General features: G+C 39.2%; 2 protein-coding genes across 4 annotated transcripts; one reads left to right on the plus strand and one right to left on the minus strand.

Moving 5' to 3' along the window:
* The first annotated feature begins 1,787 nt into the window (after nucleotides 1–1,787).
* On the plus strand, nucleotides 1,788–5,829 carry LOC131312711 (small ribosomal subunit protein eS8). The gene is made up of 5 exons (XM_058340651.1): nucleotides 1,788–1,968; nucleotides 2,057–2,129; nucleotides 3,455–3,785; nucleotides 4,818–4,990; nucleotides 5,504–5,829. Exons 1-5 carry the CDS (start codon nucleotides 1,965–1,967, stop codon nucleotides 5,589–5,591), a joined length of 669 nt encoding a protein of 222 aa, XP_058196634.1. The 5' UTR covers nucleotides 1,788–1,964; the 3' UTR covers nucleotides 5,592–5,829.
* Nucleotides 5,830–14,497: 8,668 nt separating this feature from the next.
* On the minus strand, nucleotides 14,498–17,192 carry LOC131312712 (transcription factor bHLH62-like). Of its 3 annotated transcripts, none has more exons than XR_009195952.1 (9): nucleotides 16,253–17,192; nucleotides 15,965–16,165; nucleotides 15,800–15,865; nucleotides 15,626–15,694; nucleotides 15,461–15,535; nucleotides 15,235–15,363; nucleotides 15,030–15,129; nucleotides 14,786–14,936; nucleotides 14,498–14,646 (listed from the first exon to the last, which is right to left on the minus strand). XR_009195952.1 is itself a non-coding variant. In XM_058340652.1 (8 exons), the coding sequence occupies exons 1-8, from the start codon at nucleotides 16,874–16,876 to the stop codon at nucleotides 14,899–14,901; spliced, it is 1,302 nt and encodes a 433-aa protein (XP_058196635.1). In that variant the 5' UTR covers nucleotides 16,877–17,192; the 3' UTR covers nucleotides 14,498–14,898. The 3 variants fall into 3 exon arrangements, 1 of the variants encoding a protein (XP_058196635.1); XR_009195951.1 differs by having other exon boundaries at nucleotides 14,498–14,649; XM_058340652.1 differs by having other exon boundaries at nucleotides 14,498–14,936.
* Nucleotides 17,193–20,465: the final 3,273 nt, after the last annotated feature.

Raw genomic sequence — 20,465 nt, forward strand, 5'->3', positions numbered from 1 at the left:
CTCTCTCTCTCTCTCTCTCTCTCTCTCTCTCTCTCTCTCTCTCTCTCTCTCTCTCTCTCTCTCTCTCTCTCTCTCTCTCTCTCTCTTAATCTTTTCTAATTATCTCAATTCTCTCTCCTCTTTCAAACATTTCTCTCACCTAATTTTTTGAATTTTTTCTCTCTCCTAATCTTCTATCTCATATTTTCATTACCCAAAAATCTAAAAAGAAAACACGACTCTTACAAAAAAGAATGTGTAAGCCGAAAAACATAGCAAAACATGATCAATTCACAAAATATGGCAAAACCTGATCGAGGTAGATGAACAAAATAAGATCAATTAAAAAACATGGCAGGTTGCGAGAAGTGCAGGTTTCGATCGAGGTAGATGAACAAAACATGATCAAATAAAAAACATGACAAAAATCAAAAAACATGACAAGTTTTTAGAAGTGTAGGTTTCAATCGAGATAGATGAAAAAAATATCGTCAATTCACAAACATGACAAAAATCGAAAAACATAATACCTAAAACTGATATTCCGGTAATAGCGGCGGCGACGATTAAGAGGACGAACACAAAATCCCACACACATAAAAAAACATGATCAAATTAAAAACACGATAAAAATCAGAAAACATGACAAGTTTTGAGAAATGTAGGTTTCAATCAAGATAGATGAACAAAATATCATCAATTCACAAACATGACAAAAATCGAAAAACATAATAACTAAAACTGCGGTGACGATTAAGAGGACGAACACAATATCCCACACCCATCCCCTCTACCTTTTGATCCTAAAAACGCTAGATGAAAAATCTCTAAACTTCAACCACGATCCAACAGCCACCCTCGCATCAGTTGCAAAAGCAAAAACCAACGGCGGCCGCGGCCGCGACCATGGCTGTCGGTACAAACTTTTCAAACTATTCCTTTCGATCTAAACAATGTTCTGCCACCGACATCGTCCCGTCGCCGGTGTCCCATCTCCTCCCATGTTTCTGGTTCTCTATTGATGGAGAGAGGAGAGAGTGTGCGGTGGAAGGATATGGCCGGCGAAGATGCTGTTCGAAGGGAAGAGAGCGAGGCAGTGTGCTGCAATTTCGGTTCCAGAGAAAGGATTTTACGAGGAAAAGAGTTTTATGGGAAATATGAATGAACGGGAAATATATAGGTACTGAATGGGAAAGAGAGTTCAATCCTATTTTTATGGGAAATAGGAATGAACGGGAAAATATAGCCTATAAAAAAAGAGAGAGAGAGAAGGGGAAAATAGGAACTGTGATTCAATTAGGATTTTTGAATTGTGATATCCCACCAATTGTGGAAAGATAATGGGGTAGAAATATATATCTATATATAAATAGCTATATACATATATGTATATAACTAGGGGTATAATGGGCCAAGAATGCATTTTGAGGATGTGAACATAAGTATTCAAACCCATATGGATGAGCACCTATATAAGTTTTTCATTTAGGATGCCTATTTAATTTTGTCTATTTAATATACATTCACACATTTATTATTGTCAGTCCATTGGGCTGATTTTAAAATTTTCCTTCCTTTAATCAAACGCATGGTTACTTTGATCGGTTGCTAGATAATACTGAGGATTGTCTATGGAGAACTTCGAGTTCATCCCCTCTTCTTTAAGCGTTAATATTACTATTCTAACAATACTGATTTTCGCCGTGAAAAAGGAAAAAGTTCGGAAGAGGGCGCAAAACGGGCGGAGAATGGTACCCCATATTACATGGGCCATTCCTTGCTGCCGGATTGGGCTTTCTGCTCCCTGGTCTCTGTTTCGTTCATATATTGGGCCTCGGCTCATTATGAAACCGAAATAACGACTATACACATCCGCCGCCAAGCCCTAGGGTTTTACTATCACTCTTGGAGAAGATTTTCGCACAAAGCCAGCAACGCCGCGAGAGAGAGAGAGAGAGTGGTCGCCTCTCGACTGATCAGCAAACATGGGTAAGGAATTCCAACCCTAATAGACCATCCCTCTCTCTCTCTCTCTCTCTCTCTCTCTCTCTCTCTAATGGATTTTTTAGCTTTGCAGGTATCTCTCGGGACTCGATGCACAAGAGGCGTGCCACCGGTGGCAAGAAGAAGGCCTGGAGGAAGAAGCGAAAGTGAGTAACAAATACACTTTCAGAACTCTCGTACCTATCAGCTCGTGTGTGTTTCTATTTGTGACCACAGATTATAGATCTGCTGACTTTTGTTAGGATTTGAAAAGGCCCTGGATTATGTAGCTGAAATGTTCTACCAGATGGTTCTTAGGGTTTGTCTGTTAACGAAATTTCTGAGGAATCCTGGCTGGTGAAAAATACAGACTTTGTCAACCTTACGATTTGATCTCATCGAATAATAATTCAATTCTTGAGCTGGTCTTGTTTTTAGCCCTTTTTACCAAGTAGTTGGAATAGTCAGTGCGCTTTTACAGCCCTTTGGATTGAGGGATTTGATAACGAAAGAAAAGGAAGAGTTACAATTTCTGGCCAAATCACGTATTTGGATTGAGTATTCTGGTGATAAATGGAGAGACAAGAACAAAGATAGGATTTCATTTGATTGGCTCCTTATCCTTTCTCACCAAATCTACGTGAGAAAATTTCCCCTTTCCTTATCATACCCTTTTGCGCAATGCAAAGGGACTGTTAGTGTATCAAGCGCTCACTGTTTTACATTTACTTTTTGGTAAACAAGGATGGCCCCTCAGTTAGCAAAATAGAATTCATTGGGACGAGTAGGTGTGAATAGAGAATAAGGACGGACAAAGTAGTCAATTGCATCATTTCGGGTTGAGTTTCTTTTTTTCCTGCTATCTTCTCTTGAATCTCTTCTAAGATGGTGGCTTTTTAATTTCTGTTTTTGAAGATTTTTTGCTGTTCATGATCCAACTGATGAAAAGTGATTTGAAGTTGCACAAGACAAAATTAACAATGAGATTTGGACTGAAAATCACATGCAATTAAAGAGATTGGAGACACCTCCTCTAGTGTTGGAAAACACCTCCGTTTAGTCATATCATTGGCTTGAAGGGAATACAATGTTGTTGAATAGTCATGTACTCCTTTGTAGAGGCCAATTTATGTTCTTGCAACGGTTATGGGTAATGTAGACTGTAATGCCTTGTTTGTTTCCCTTTTAGAAAAAAAATTCCAACTCAAAAAATACTCATTATCTCTACTTTCAATCATTACTCTTCACTCATTACTCCTATCTTTAATTATTATTCTCATTTCTCTCTCGATCTCTCTCTACTCATTACCTCTACTTCTAATCATTACTCTCATAAAAAATTTCTCAAAAACTCATCCAAATACAGCATAAGTTTTGAAGTTTTCTTTATATCCATCGGAGGAACTTTGGATCTTTCAGATTTATCAGTTCTGTACTTCTGTAGGTCTTTCTGAATAATTGCTAATTCCGTTCATCTTTTGTTTGTTTGAAGGTATGAACTCGGTCGTCAACCTGCAAACACGAAGCTCTCAAGCAACAAGACAGTTAGGAGAATCCGTGTGCGTGGTGGCAATGTGAAATGGAGGGCCCTCAGATTGGACACTGGGAATTTTTCATGGGGTAGCGAGGCTGTAACTCGTAAGACCCGTTTGCTTGATGTGGTTTATAATGCCTCAAACAATGAGCTTGTTAGGACACAAACTCTGGTGAAGAGTGCAATCATTCAGGTGGATGCAGCCCCATTTAGGCAGTGGTATCTTCAGCATTATGGTGTTGATATTGGGAGGAAGAAGAAGGGGCCAACTAAGAAGGAAGCTGCTGAGGTGATGATTTTGACAACATCAATTTTGGATCAATGACCCTTTTTTTGGTTTGCTTGCTTCGTCTTATTAAACTATACATTATTGTTTTATCCACTGAAGTTTTTTGTTACTGCATTTAGCCTTGTACGAAGCATAACAGATTTTGTTTTTATCAGTGTTCTAAAAATCGGAATTAATCGGCAATTAATTGTTGGCGGGGCCTACCCAACTAGATCTGACTAATTGCTATGCACCGATTAATCACCGGTTTCTAAGTGCTATGCGCCGATTACTAGGCCTCGAAGCTTGAAGGTGGCCGACCGCCGACTAGCGCCTAGTGGCTTTTAGAACGTTGGGCTTTTTATGATTAACTTTGGAAGATTTTAGTGATGGCAAATACCATGGAGAAATGTGCACTGTACAGAGCGTGCATTTGTTGGGTACCTATTACACCATGTAACTGTAGAATAGGGAAGCACTGCACATATTCCTGCATTGTAAGCTATTTAATTTTGCATCTCTGTCGAATATTAGTTTTACTGATCGGTTTCATTTTGAGGTGACTTTCTGGATGTTTATGAACTTACTGTTTGTACACTTTGCCTCGATTTCATGACTTAACTTATATATTCTTTCTAGTACCAAATTTTTAATTGCTAGTGCCCATGTATGATTACAATCCTTCCTTGATTGGAATCCTATATAGGTAATATGCGCTGTGTGACTGTGTGATGTCTTTAGTCATGATATCAGTTGTCCATGCTGATCTTTCTACTTAACCTGTGCTGAGTTTGTAAACATGCAAGTCCTCAAGTTGCGAAGCATTTTCAAGCATCCCAAATGCTGTGGAGATAACTCTTAAGTTATTTGCAATATTTCTTGATTGCTCCTTGATACACTTCAGATTTATACTATACCTCTTGTCTTGGCGGTGATCTCCTTTAGTGCTCTCTCTCATGCACACGCGCACACCCACCATAACATAATAACTGTAGTCATCTTGTTCTGCTGAAATATTTGCTATCACTGATAATTGGTGCACAATGGTTACAGGAGGGAGAAGGTGCGGCTGCTGAGGAAACTAAGAAGAGCAATCATGTCCTCAGGAAGATTGAAAAGCGCCAGCAGGCTCGTAAACTCGATTCTCATATTGAGGAGCAGTTTTCTGGCGGTAGGCTGTTGGCCTGCATCTCTTCTCGCCCGGGTCAATGTGGCAGAGCTGATGGGTAAGCCTAATGGAACTAGTTTTTGAAGTGTTACACTATTTTTCTGTAGTATCTGTTTGATTAGCTTGAGAATGGCCTGAAGTGATGATAAGAGAAAATATAGATTGCCAAACAACTCGCTTGTGCATTTAAACTTTAAAGTTCTTATTTGTTGCAAAAACACCAGAAAGTCTAGATTTTCATCATTTTCTAATGAATGTAGTCATCTACTATTTGAATTTCAATTTGTCCCTTTTTCCTAACTACTTACTTAATTCAGGAAGTTATGACTGTCTAGATTGTCAAGTTTGATTTAGGTAGTCTACAGATTATCTGACTTTTGTGATATCCAGACTCTTGTACATAGAGAGTGAACATTTTCATGTACTTTTTGAACCTAATCAGATGCATGTAAGAAAACAATTTGGTTATTTCTCCATTCTTTCACTTCACCTGCTGTCATCTTTTTATCATCAAACGGACCCATAACAGTGTCCTCTTACTTATCTTTTGTTCTTGAATGTTTATCTCTAGATACATTCTGGAGGGTAAAGAGCTCGAGTTTTACATGAAGAAGCTCCAGAAGAAGAAGGGCAAGGGTGCTTCAGGTGCCGCTGCTTAATTGAAAGATTGCCCAGTGTTTCTGTTCCCTTGCTTGTGGGTTTTTCCCATCTTTGGCTGCTTTTGAACATTAGATGATGAGGTTGATAATTATCTCTTGTATTATTGTACTTCTAGTTGCTGAAATGATGCCTGAACTTTTGGCTTCTTACGTGTCGCATCTATTTTTGCAGTTGTTTTGCATAATGTTTTACAATTTCCGTCTCTAGTAAGCTTTGAGTTGGTCTCTTTTGGTCAAAGCATTGTGTTTGTTCCTTCAATTACAGTTGCAGGTGGGTGTTGCATCTATTTGTGTTCTCTGATAATCTAAAGATCTTCTAGGACCTGCGATGTAACTTTTGGTAAAATATTAACCGTTTGAAAAGTATTAAAATGTTCACCATGACAGACTTACGGAGTGAGAAATTTTCTTCTTGGACCTAGCAGGTCAGGTGCGAATTTAGTTCTATTTGAGGTGGAATTTGCAAAAGATGCTCGAGAGGGGTAGCATTTGGGATTATTTGCATTCCGGTAATGTTGAATTCACAGGACCATATTTCCTGTAAGGTGCCTGCACTTCGGTGCTCTCTAAGCAGTGGGCTTCCAACAGTCCGTTTAATGTTGGAAACAGATAAGGTGGTTGGTTTTTGCAAACCAAAACCTGAACCTTAAAACCCTAAACCCTGATCCTTAGAACCTATCCGAAAGCTCTAAACATAACACTGTATAGTACAACACTGCGTGATGTTCACTTGATAGCAATGGCGGCCACTGCTGTCAAACCATCGACAGTGGTGGAGGATGCGCTCCCATCAGCCACGGCAACTGCCAACAACGACGATCTATCTAAGATCCCCGTATCCCCATTAAGTCTCTGATCAGATTCAAAAGCTTGTGCAAGCATTGGCTCTCTCTGCCACCACGCGTTCTGACTTCAAATTTGTTTCACCCAACTCTTCTCTGTCTATGGCTCCTCCGTTCATTCAGGTATCCATATTCAACAATCTTGTAATGGTTTGTTGCTGTGTTCTAGCTTTCAACACTGCAGTTATTACGTACTAAATCTCACAACCAAACAGTATATGGCCTTGTGCCCGCCTCGTTATTGTGCATCATCAGCATACACCCCCATTCTTGGGCTTCATAGAGCTTTTGATCCATCGAAATCGCCTCAAATCTCATGGATATTGGAGTAATACATATTTCACGGATATTTATACACTTTCACAAATATTAGTGGTATACTTTTTTCGGATATCTATTACTATCCAACGCCCTTGGGACTGAGGTTATCATTTTCCAATTCATAAACACGCTGCAAAAGGGCCAAATCCTAGGTTTAGACACACACACACACACAAAAAAAAAACGAAAAAAAAAGAGCACATCCCATTTTCTTTCCGGAAATCTCAAAAAGAAAGGGTGAAAAAAAAGTCAGAAACCTTGAATCTGCAATGCAACGTGCAAAGAAATAATCTTCTGAACCTTTCGGTCTTAATCACTATTATTAATTCACCCCACCACTGAGTATTTAAAGAAGAATTAACCTTGCATAATAGGGTGGTTCATTTGCTTTTCCTTTCCAAGAGCCCACATACTTCCCACCCAAAAAAGTTACTACTAGGCAAAATTTTAATTCCAGAAGGACAGTTAATAATTGGACTTGAAAGTTGAAAACAAAGGCAGCTCTCTCTCTCTCTCTCTCTCTCTCTCTCTCTCTCTCTCTCTCTCAGATAATTACTTTTAGTTTTTTTTTTTGATAAGTATGAGTCCATTTATTAAGTCCCAACAAAAACAAACCATGTCAAAGAGACCCTTCTGACTGTACAGCTATACTCCTTTCATAGGAGAATTGCAAAGTATGAGAAGAAAAGAAAGTAGAAAACCTATGTAGCACTCAACATAGAGAAGCCTTAGTTAATTAATCACTAGCTTTCTCAGCAAAATATCAAGAAACACTAATAAAAAAGCCACTTAAGCAAGAAAAACACACTGATGAATGATTTTTTTTATAACTGAAGGTGTATGGTCGCGCCCACGTCCACTTGTCTTTCGAAACCAGTTCAACCGTACACTAGAAGAAGCCTTGTTTAAGTTGGGACAAGATGAAGACCCTGTATGAACTAACCTTATAATAAGAGTTGGTTGCATCCACGAGGTTTTTGAACCGGAACTATTGGAATGAAGCAAACTTCTAAGTCTCAAGCCTTGACTATCAGTGAATCAATTGACCGCTAAAATTCAACAATCCGACCTCTTCAGCAGTATATTAATATTACTTTGTGTATCCTTCTGGGACAAGACTTTGACAAACTATACTCATATTCTCGTTTGGCATACATGGTTTTTTTTGCAATTAGCTCCGGAACTTCTAACATTTTAGCAAGGCAAACAACCCATAACTGCCAAACTGTAGCCATTCTGTTCTGTTTCAGTATTTGCTATCACTGATAATTGGTGCAGAGGAAACAAAGAAGAGCAATCACGTTGTGAACTCAATCCTCGTATCGAGAAGCAGTTTTCTGGCGGTAGGCTGTTGGCCTGCATCTCTTTAATTTTGAACATTTTCATGTACTTTTTGAACATAATCAGATGCTGTCATCTTTCTATCATCAAACAGACCCTTAACAGTGTCATCATATATACTTGCAATTTCTACTTAAATGTTTATCTCTAGATACATTCTGGAGGATAAGGAGCTCGAGTTTTACATGAAGATCAGCTCCAGAGGAAGAAGGGCAAAGGTGCAGCAGGTGCCGCTAGCTGCTTAATCGAAGGATGGATGCCCCAGTATTTCTGTTCCCCACTGGTGGGTTTTTTGCCCATCGATATTTGGCTGCCGTTGAACACTAGATTAGATGATGAGGTTGATAATAATCTCGTGTTCTTGTACTTCTAGTTGCTGAAATGATGCCTGACGTTTGGTTTCTTTCGTGTGTACTAGTTGTTTTGCTATTTCCATCTCTAGTAAGCTCTTAGTTGGTCTCATTTGGTAAGTATCGTGTTCATTAGTACTTTCAATTACAGTTGCAGTAGAACAACATAAGAGGCGGGTGTCGCATCTATGCTTTTCTCCGACGGTCTCAAGATTTTCACGGACCTGCCATGCAATTTTGAATGGTATTAACTGTCAAAATGTTTTAGAATGTTCACCGCGACGGACTTACCGAGCGAGGAATTTTCTTCTTGGACCTTCTAGTGTATCATGTTGGGATTTAGTTTGATTTGAGGCTGGTTTTGCAAGATGCTTGAGAAAAAGGGTGTCGCATTATTTTTCATGTTGCGATTTTGAATCCACATGGGGCCAATAATGCCAGCGAGTTGCTTGCAGTTATGGTGATCTCTCTTAAGCGGATCCGGAAGTGCTATAGTGCCCTACACGGGACGGGGTGCACTACAGCACCCCGGATTAGGAACCACCAGCTTTCGGCACCCATGTGGCCTGATGAAGGACAACCTCTCTGCTAATGCCAACAAAACCTTTAACATTCAGATACTGAAACATTTTAGGTTAGATTGCTTCGCTGTAAAGTCGTACAAAGTACCATTCCAGCTGGTCTAATTCGATATGTACTGTTGGTAGGGTTGATAAACAAGCCGAACAAGCTAGATAATTTTTTTTTGAAGGCTTGCTTTTGAAAAATTAACGAGCTTATATTCAAGCTAGCTTGGCTTATTCAATATGGCGTGTTGATCCTAAACAAGCTTTAATTCCGATCACAGCTGAATGGTAGCTTGTTTGTTAACCAATAAAGAATAGTAACTTGTCTAAGCTTCATTTAAAAGTTTAATTAATAAACTTTAATTGTTTGTTTATATAACAAATACTACTTGAACGGTTAATTTTCAGCAAATGAACACTAGCTCAAACTCGAATAGTTTGGCTTGTTAATGTACTTTGTTTATAAGTCGAGCCATCGTAGTGGGGGGAAAGAAAAAAAAGCTTAGAAAACGGATATTAATTTATTGGTCTGGATCAGCTATAACCTCAATGAATCAGTTGGGGTTTTGTTTGGTTTTTTGTGTCTTCTGGTTACTGGATCAGCCAAATTTGGAAAAGCTCAAAAACACAACATTTTTGACAAAATTGTGCATGACATGTCAATGTGACAATATTACATAAATATTTGGTAAATTGAATCAACGCCACATTAACATGTTATATAGAATATGTGTAAATTAGTTGTTTTGACTACATAATAGCACAGCTCACTACGCCGATCAATCTCGACAAAATGTTACAATGTGGTTGGTTTGTACAACAAACCTCGAATTTAGGGTTTGTTTGGAATCTATGGAAGAAAAAAAATTAATTTTTTCATGATTGGTTTAAGAGGAAACGGAGAGAAAAATAAAAAAACGAAGAATCAAGGATAGTGAATTTTTCTTTACACTTTTCTCATAGTTTTCTTTTCCTTTCTTTTCCGGAATGGAGGATGCCGTCGAGCATCCCTGTAAAGCGGGTGCAGAACAGCTAATCCGGACGTGCATCTCTGCAATCGAAGGCTCTGAGCCGTCCGTGCCGAGTAATAGACGGTTCAGATTTATATGCGCTCAAAAATTCAATCCGAGCCGTCCGTGCCGAGATGAACAGCCGCATAGACTGCTCGGCACCGCTCTACAGGGACACGGAGATGCTCGGCAGCATCCCGTCAAGTTCCGAATGCACCGTTCAAAACCAAAAACTAGAGGCCTTAAAAACCCTAAGGCCTAGACCCTAATATTGTTATTGCACACAGTACTGCCAAGCTCTAAAGCTGACACTGTGTATGACAACAAAGTGTGTAATACCACGCTGCACTGATCTTCGCTCGACAGCAATGGCGCTCTCATCAGCCACGGCAGTCGCCGACAACCATGATGTCCTCTCCGCGATCCTCGTTCGAACCCCCGCCAAGTCTGTCCTCCGTTTCAAAACCATGTCCAAACACTGGCCCTCTCTCATCTCTTGCCCCCACTTCTCTCTCCTCCGCCGCTCCTACTCCCGACTCCCCTCCCCCGCCACGCGTTCCACCATCTTCAAATTCGTTCCGCCTGACTTTTCTCTCCCAAGGCCGCCTCCGCTCGAATCTCTCCATGTCGTTCTATGCAAGGGGAATTTTTCTCAGGTATCTACGTTAGACAATCTTGTAACGGTTTGTTGTTGCTCTATTCTATCTTTCAACGAGGCAGTTATATCGTAATAAACCCGACCACAAACCAAGTATATAGCATTGCACCCGCCTCGCGATTTTGAAGTTGTGGGGCTTCATATAGCTTTTGATCCAGCAAAATTGCCCCATTACAAAGTAGTATGTGTAAGAAAACCTCTGCTGTTGATCGGTTGCTATCAGATTGACATATATTCGTCAGAGACTCGCCATTGGAGGGTCTCTGTGAGTAGCTTTAGGGGGGGGGGGGGGGGGGGGGGGGGGTTGGCGCGCATCATCCATTCACTGATCAAGGGGTGTTTTGGAATGGAAACATTCACTGGATTGCGCGGTTGTTGCGCTTCGACGTCGACTTGGAGCGCATTGAAACAATGCCGCCGGCAGTTCCAGAATTTCGGAGTGTTTCCGGTAGAGCTATTAGTTGGAAGAGGCAGGGTACTAGGTTCTTCGGCGAGTCCGTCCGATGGCCATTTGCATCTTATCGAGGAGCCGGTGGCGGCGAAATTCCAAGTTTTCGAGATGGGAAGTGACTACTCTGGAAGTCTGGATGGTTTGTCAAGTACCATGTTGATCTTAACAAAGTTTTCTGGTTGGGTGTGACGTTTGTACTCGGCGTTATTCGCGGCGAGGGTGAGGATGACGACGATGATCAGTCCTTGCTGTTGTTGAATATACTCGGTAGAGTTGTTTCTCGCAATTTGAAGGATGGTACTTCGAAGCAGCTTCTGGATGTCGCGAGCCATGCAATGAAATTCAGATATTGCGATACTTACGAGTACATTGAGACTATTAGTTTTGATGAGACTCTTTCTGATGACCAGAGACGTGCATTGCCATTCCAATATTTTCGTTCTTATTATCACTACATTAATGAGACTCCTGCTCCTGTTTGAGTACTCGAAAATCTGCAAGCAATGCGAGAAAACACAGCTGTAAAAAACACTACTCCGGACATACACAACTGCATCGAGAGCCGTTCAATTAATACACGTATCAGACGGGCTCCAAATACAATTGTGGTCGGAATTTGTGTTTCCTAGACCTATTTAGCTGGTTGTTAGTACTGGATTTGCCACAATGTCTTCCCGAAGACAAATATCACATAGATGTTGCATGTAATTATTGCACTTCTTCTCTCTGGCCTCTCAGAAGTGGTTGACATAGCAATTAACTTGGCTCCATCTTCTTTTTTCATTCCTCTTCTTCTTTAAATAGATTCTTAATGGTTTTTTCTTCTGCTGTTATATAATGGCAATATGTTAATAATTGAATTTAATTTGGGAGAAACTTTTATGTATACCGGGGATACCAAGACCTTTGGTGTCCCCTCCGGTTCGATTTGGATTTTTTAGCTCTTTTCCGGTCACATTTGGATGATTGATTCCGTTCATTTAGTAGAGTTCGGCGAGAATTTTAATCATATCAAAAATGTTGTTCATCAAACTTCAGTAGGTATATAATCGGCATATGTGAAAATTGAAGAAAACCAAAATTGGGTCTAAAAACACACTGAATCGGAACCCAAATTTTTTTTTTTCACGTGTGCCGAATGAACACGATTTTTTGTATGAATAAGATTCTCACCAAACTCTACAAAATGAATGAAACTGATCATCAAAATTTGATCAAAAAATAGCCAAAAAATAAAAAATGGACCGAAGAGGATACCAACCCCCTTGATATCCCCGGTATACATAAAAGTTTCTCCTAATTTGGTCCCAAACAAGGCAAAATGAATGGGTTGTTGAGGCAAATGATGGTCCTTAGTAGTTAATGCTGTCCCCTCATCAAAGGGAAAAACTCACCTTCCAAGTGAAAGGATAAAAGAGGGAAACCTTTAAATAATGGGACACCTGCCCTAAAACTAATGATCATAAATGCATAATACCCTACAAAAAAAAAGGGGCCAAATCCTTTTCACACTTTTCTAATCATCCCTTTATTGGCAGCATTTCATTTCCTTGTTTTTTTTTTCTTTAAAAAAAAAAAAAAAGCACATTCAATTTTCTTTCTGGAAATCTCAGAAAGAAAGAGGAAATGTCAGAAAGCTTCAACCTGCAATGCAACGTGAAAAGAAATAATCTTCTGAATCTTTCGGTCTTAACCACTACTGTATTATTAATTCACCAATCACCCCACCACCACTGAGTGTTTAAAGAAGAACCTTGGATAGTAATAGAGTGGTTCGTTTGCCTTTCCTTTCCAAGAGCGCACATACTTCCCACCCAGAAATAGCAAAGGCAGCACTCTCTCTCTCTCTCTCTCTCTCTCTCTCTCTCTCTCTCTCTCTCTCTCTCAGCAAAATATAAGGAAACACTAATAAAAAAAAGCCACCTAAGCTCTACGAACACACCGATGGATCATTTTTTTATAACTAATGGTGTTCAGTCTGTTTACGCGCACTACGATTTACGCGCACTACGACTAATCTCTTGGGACTAGTTCAACCGTTTCACTATCGAGGAGTCCTATTAAACTAGGGACAAGACCCCGGGAGGTTTCGAACCAGAAACATTGGAAGGAAGCAAAATTCCAAGTCTTAAGCCTTTGTCACTCCAAAAACAAGTCTAAGCGTTGACAACCAGGCCAACCCTTGATCATGCCGTGAATCAATTGACAACTAAAGTTCAACACAATCTGACCTGTTTAGCAGTAATTTTTTGTTTTTTTGCCAATATTGTATGCATCGGTGGAGGGCTAGCGGGGAAATTAGTTAGTTAGTTTACAGGAGGTCTAAAAGCTATCCATAACTTTGAATTCCAAACACTGGGCTAGAAGCCATTTGGTTTTGTTTAGCAGTATATATGAATGTTACTTTGTGTATCCTTCTGGCCTCTGGGACAAGACTTTCACCTAAACCATTGACAAACTATACTCTCTGGTTTTTAACACTTCTACACAAACTATAATTTCCAAAGAATCTTGATGACAAACAAAACAGACTGAAATGGGGACCAATAATGGAAGTCTCAATAAACAATAGACAAAGCTGCAACACATAAAGGAAAAAAAATTAGTATCTTTTGTTTAACCTAGAAAATGCATTCCTACTAACCACATCTCATCAAATTAATAATTTATCTTCAAGGGCATCTTTTCATGCCTGAACTCCACTACATTACCCTTTCACTAATAACAATAATTTACAAAAGGTAGATGAGACATTAAGGCTATAGATTTATTGGGTATGGTCAGAAACTAACCAATGCCAAGCTGGGATTTTTGTAAATGGTCATATTTTAATTCTTAATCTCATGACAAAATTGAATAGTACAAAACTTTTGGTTGATTCAATTCTAAGAGTGTACAGTAAAAAGAGAACAGAAGCTTCTGTTTTTCTGGGTAATTTATGAAAATTACAGGGCTCAAGAAAAGCCGGAAATTATGGTTGACTACAGCTCAAGCTAAACCATGTCCTAATCATAAAGATTCAGACTTTTGAGAGAATTGAGGAGCCCACTCTCACAGCTGGTTACAACTTCTTGAGTTAGGATCAAAATCTACCAAATTACGTACGCTGTTTTGATAACCAGGTGTTCGGATCAGCTTACACGCATCTCGATTAATATCGAGACTATAAACCCACCCGTCCACAAACGGGGGCCTCACTTGAAGCCAGAACAAATGCTCCGTATGAACTGGCCTCAAAAGAGTTGACTTGAAATCTTAGGAAGAAGTAAATTCTCAAGTCTCAAGTTTTGACCACCAGACCAACCCTTTGAAGTTTACCTAATTACATTGTTACCATTGTATGTAAATGACAGGATCAATGAGCACAAAATGAAGATGAGAGATTACAATAGATCTTGTCGAATTGACATGATTTTTCAACTGTATGCAATACATATGTCGAATAGGATGGAAAATGAAAGCTGTGGAAATTTTTGCTTCTCAATTTCTTAAGAGACTATATTATACAGTAGGGTGCTGCTACAACAATTTGCACCTTTTCACCAGATCATACAGAAAAAGAAGAAGAAAAAAAGGAGATTAGGAAGACCAAAATGGATCCAATAATAAGATGAAATGATAAAAGCTAAGAGAGAAAGGGTGATCTTAATTTTACCTAAAGATGGATTAGCAGTCCATGAAAGCACCAGTTAAGAATGAAAATCTCTTTCTATACACATCACCCTCTCTCTCCATCTAGCCCTCAGGTTCAGGATTAATGAGGTGTGATCAAAGTTCACTTTTCATGTGGGATTTCTGACTTGAGCCTGTGATGGGGAAAAATATACATATCATAATCCACAACTATTCATGTGCTAATACATGCAAGTACAAATTCTCATACTAGTTCTAACTCTTACCAGAAAAAAACTGTGAGTAAAATCCCATATCGCAGTTTGGGCTCCGGCCTAAGCCCATCTGAACAATGCTTTGCAAGTCGTCTTCACACAATGTCGGAAACTGGACATTTTAAGTCGAAAACCGTCATTAGATGATGAAATCATTCTCTGAATAGTTCTTGGTTATGAAACTTATCATCTGTCCTTTAGGAATGGGGCAAAATACCTGTGGAAGACCTTGGCCTAATTCATCAACTAGAGTGCCCATGTTTTGGCAATATGTGGTGTCTAGAGGGTGCACTGAACTTTGGGTCACTGCTACTGGATGAGGAAAGGATCCATTAGGCTGAGATACCTAGAATTCACAACAAGCCCAACAACCCAATTCAGAAAACCACCGCACAGTAGATAAAACCAAGAAACTGCACAAAATATATACATCATGTTCTTACATCCTTTGGGAAGATACTATCCATGTTCGTACCATCCAACCTTGGATTCACCGAAGCTAATTTCATCGATAGAAACTGCACAAACCGAAATTGACACTACCTGTCAAGCCATTACACTTGAATTCTGCAATGACAACATAGCTCGAGCTCAAGTTCCAAATTTACCTCGACTTGGCGTTGTAATGACTGCACGTAGTTTATAATCTCATCAAGCATAAGTGCTTTTCCAGTCACCTAAGCAACAAATACAAGACAATCAAGTTAGACATTGACAACATATGCCCTAAACCATAATCCTCAACATTGACTAAGTTTCTCACAAAATATTTTGCCACACACCTTATTGCAACCTGGTACAAGATCTTGTAAAAGTTTCATTCTCTCACCTATCTTCTCTCTCCGAACCTGCCCAAATACCAAATATAGAAGACTACAACACTAAGCTAGCCGCAGCAAAAATAGGAATACAAGAAATGTCTGATAGAATTGGGCTATAGGTTTTACTCTTTCAGCTAGGCTATGGCTGTCAGTAGCTTGACCCCTTCTTGCTCTAACATGAATGTAATCCTTTGGGGGCTCGGCAGGCTTTGGGCTACCCTTTTCTTCATCAGTTTTATTCTCTGTTTTCACGTTATCGTTTTCAATCCCATTGCCTTCAGTAGATTTGCATCTTTTCGTATTCCCATCATCCTCTGCCTCTACCACCTGAAAAACAGAATTTCAAGAATCTCTCATCTGAATCAAAACAAACTAAAACTCCAGCTTTTGACATTTCTTGGCAATATTTGTTACCTTAGATTTTCCTCTGGAAGCTGCTTTCCTTTTCTTGGAACTCGAATCACATGGACCTTTTGATCCGGTTTCCCCATTCGGAATTTGCCCAGAAACAGAGGAGCCCTCGTTCGAACTGGGGAATTCAGCTCGATCGGACATTGGTACTTGACTCAAATTCATGTCAAAGTCACCAGCACACTTCATTCCCGAATGGGTTTGTATCGAATTCCAATTCTCTCGAGCACTCATTGGAGATCCAGCTCCCTTGAAAGAACCACTGCTCGAAACCCTAGGCATCTTTTCCCTCTCCATCAATGCACTACTAGATCTGTACGGCGACTCAGTACTGCCCAGCAACTGGCTCGTCCTTTCGTTGAAACTGCTGCGGCTACCAAAGCAGGAAAACCTCGCCGCTCTTTCGGTGAAGCCGGGATCGCCGGAGATTGTCGGCAAATTGGGATTCAAAGCCATTGGAAATCCCAAATTGGGCATGTTTTCTTTCACGAGGTGTTCCACAATTGGCAAGTGTAGCCTGGGAGGTGAATTCAGATTGGAGACGGAATGCCACGTCGGCATTGGCGACTGTTCTGAGTAGAATGGCGGTGGGATTATGCCAGAACTGAGGAAGTAGCGGTTGTCCATGAAAGATTGAGAATTGGTGGGAATTTGGGGTGAATTGAGAAACAGAGAGGGAGACCCAGGTGGGAAATGGGGAGAAATTGAGTGTATTTGATGGAGAAGGGGAAAGGAAAGGAAACAAATTGGGAAGGTGTAACAGAGAGAGGAAAACAGAGGTGAGGTATAGGTGGGGAGGGAAATTGAGAGGTGGGTATTGGGTATTGATGGGGATTGGAGTAGGGTCGAATGGGGCTATGGGTTGGTGAGAGGAGATTGTGTTGGTGCTGAAAAAGCTCAATCGAGAGAGAGAGAGAGAGAAGAGGGGGGGAAGGTTTTGGGTTGGGTAGAGATGAAGTTATATAGCCAGAGAGAGGAAACTGTTTTGCTTGTTTGTTTGACATTTTTTGTATAATTATGTACTGTGTCTGTCTGGTAGTTGTTATTTTCTTCTCTGTTTCTCTCGCCGTAAAGAGCGGAAGGGGAAAAAATAAACGTCAAAGCAAGGATGTCCAGAGCAGCTTACGCATATTTCGACTATTGCTCATCTTGATCTAGTCTCCGAAATTAGAGATTGCAGGAGACATCTCCCTTGCGGCCTGACCCAAAAGACAAGACTTTGCCAAGTTTCGAACTCATAATATGTCTACGTTTACAACTCATCCCGGGATCCTTTTTAGCTCTCATCTCCTGGGAGGGAAGAGTGGCAGAGGAAACAACTCTTTTTCACCCTAGGGTGAGATTTATCTCTGATTTGGTCTTTTGTCTCAAAACAGAAAAGATTCTCTAGAATTTAACTTTTAAACCTTATGACGATGAAGTAAAAAAATCATTATGATGATGAAGTTATCTGATGCATGTTTTGTTTTTTTTGAACATATCTGATGTACGTTCATTTCGTACAATTCACATTTTTTTCATTTTGTCAAATCATTAGATCCTGTGATTTTTTTTTTTTTTTATGTTTTATCCGTACATTGGGCTTTGATCTTTGGAAATCAATACCCAAACAATTGAAAAAACTTCTTATTTTCATGGTTGATATTCTTCTTGCGGGATCATGAAATTCTTGGTACGCAAAGATTGTAGAAAAAGCCCACAAAATCAAACTCTACTTTATACACTCAACATTGAATTGGCCTCCTTCAGTTGCAGGGGAAAAAAAGTGCGGGAATATTTAACTTTCTTGCATTTTGGATGTGTTCCATTATCAGAAAAATTATGGGATTCGTGTCTCCAATTTTTTTCATGAAAATATACAAGATTTTGCATGAATTTTATTTGTCCACTAGTTTCTACGCTATGACTGTATTACGGTTTTTCAAATTTCTCTTGAATTTTTATATACCAAATGAATGCGTAGAATTCTTTTACTTCACTTCACTATCTTTTCTGAAATGATTTTCCTCCATGACAAGCGAACAGATTACAAAATTTTGAACATGGGTCTCATTCAATCATGTAACAAATAGTACTGTAATAATCTTTGTTGCTTCTATCATCCACTCACAAGCAGACATAACCTCATCGACACCAGATGATTTGCGAGACATATTTCTTTTTGCCTTGTTGTATTCTTGTTTAAATAGCTTCCTTATTTATCATGTAATCGTGTTGCTTCAAACTGTTTAATTTTCTTGTAATGACTCTTTTATAGCTATGAAATTCTTCTTTGATGTGATTTCCAATAAAAAATAAAAAAATTCTTCTTTAATGTAACAAAAAACAATTAAACAAACAAACCAATATATAAGGGGCGAATTTCACTTAATTCAGCAATTCTCCATAGCTCAACAAGCTCACCTGGCCTTGAGATCTCTGACATCAATTGATTTCCATTCTCTTACTCAAAATCCAATTATAGGTTCAAAATCTTTAGTTTTTTGTGATTAAAGTAACAGATGTATGGTTTCTCTCCTTCTCTCCATTAATTTATAGATTAATCAAAAGGGAGGTGATTTTGGCACTCCACTTTTAGCCAAATATACTTCACTCTTAGTTTTGTTTTCTCACATGATTAACAAAGTGGAGTGACAGTGACTAAAACTGGAGTGCCAAAATCAATTTCCAAATCAAAATACTCCTATTATCAGAACCCAAATGGTTTAATGGTGCGCAATACCTTCAACCTCCCTTTGGTTTCCTGGTATTGAATTTGAAGGAGTTTTAAACAAGATATTGAACGCTGGAAATTTTAGTTTGCTTGTCATAATTTGGACATTTTTTCAAGCTTTGGGATTGTACTAATTAAAAAAAGAAGAAGAAGAAGAAAATAATAATAACAAAAAAGTTGAAGTTTTATGGATTTTGATCAGGTGCAATGAGGGTTAATTAAGTCAAGTCCAAGACTTTTATTAGGCAACTCTTGGGGCCACATCACCCCATGCATAAGTGTTTGAAAAGTTCGTGAAAGGGTTGTAAGAATTAGTTTGTCGTGCACGCATAATAGCCCGGAACACCTTGCATTTCCGGAAAAAAAAAAATTACATGTACATGCATGGTCGTTGGAGTTGGAGATCAGCCCAGTAAAGAACAATATATTATTGTCTCCAATTCATAGTAATAATTTTTTACGTAAATCGAGGATACAAAATAGTGACAAAAGTTCAATGAGTCGAGTATATATGTAGACGAGTTTAAAATGTCATGATGTCGGAACTAATTTTGGGGGTATAAAAGTCAGAGTTAATATACAATTATACATAATAAAAAAAGAGTCAAATTTAATGAATAATAATGGGTTTTGATTGAAAATAATACTATGTTTTTATAGTTTCACTCAGATGAGAAACATTATAGAGTAACAATCACATTAGTGTTTTTTTTATTTCCTACTCTTTTTTAAGGACCATAAACATATGAAATTTTTTTTTTATATCAACTTACGCGCTCATCTCGACTAATCTCTCGAGAACCATTCTTACCGTCAACAAACCAAGAGCCCACTTAAAAATATGGAAGAAACCCTATATGGATAAACCCCACAGGCCACAGAAGATGCTGCCAAGCACCCCTCTGCCGAGCAGGGTGTCCAGTAGTATCCAGCCGTTTATTTCGGCACAGACGGCTCGGATTGAATCTGAACGCATACAAATCTGAATTGTTCATTACTCGGTCAAGATTCGAGCCTTCAATTGCTGAGATGAACGGCCGAATCGGCCGCTCGGCACCGCTACCAAGCATTCCCGCTTGACAACATCTCTCAATCCCAAAAACAGAAAGCACCTACGAGGTTTCAAACTTGAAATCTAAGCAAACCGCTAGATCTCAAACCTTCAATATTTTCGGCCAACCCAGATCGGGGCCGTAAAACTTACTAGTACAATATATATAATGATTCCTTTGTGCCAACTCAATTATCATTGCATTATTAATTTTCCACCTCTCCGGGTCAATAGGTTTCTGTCTGGAAAACTTAACAATGTTTAAGCCCTAATCAAACTCTTATTAACTCTATTCCTGAGATGAGGAATGCATTATTTATACTTCACCCTCAACCTCTACACTTCTTTATGTCGGCCTTGGTAACCAAATGGGTAAGTCTCATTATAAGGTCCCACATGCACACGTGTCACTGTTGAATGGATACACGCAAGAGGGTTTTTTGGGGGCTTTT

Source organism: Rhododendron vialii, chromosome 13a (assembly GCF_030253575.1).
Source record: "Rhododendron vialii isolate Sample 1 chromosome 13a, ASM3025357v1".
Taxonomy (NCBI): domain Eukaryota; kingdom Viridiplantae; phylum Streptophyta; class Magnoliopsida; order Ericales; family Ericaceae; genus Rhododendron; species Rhododendron vialii.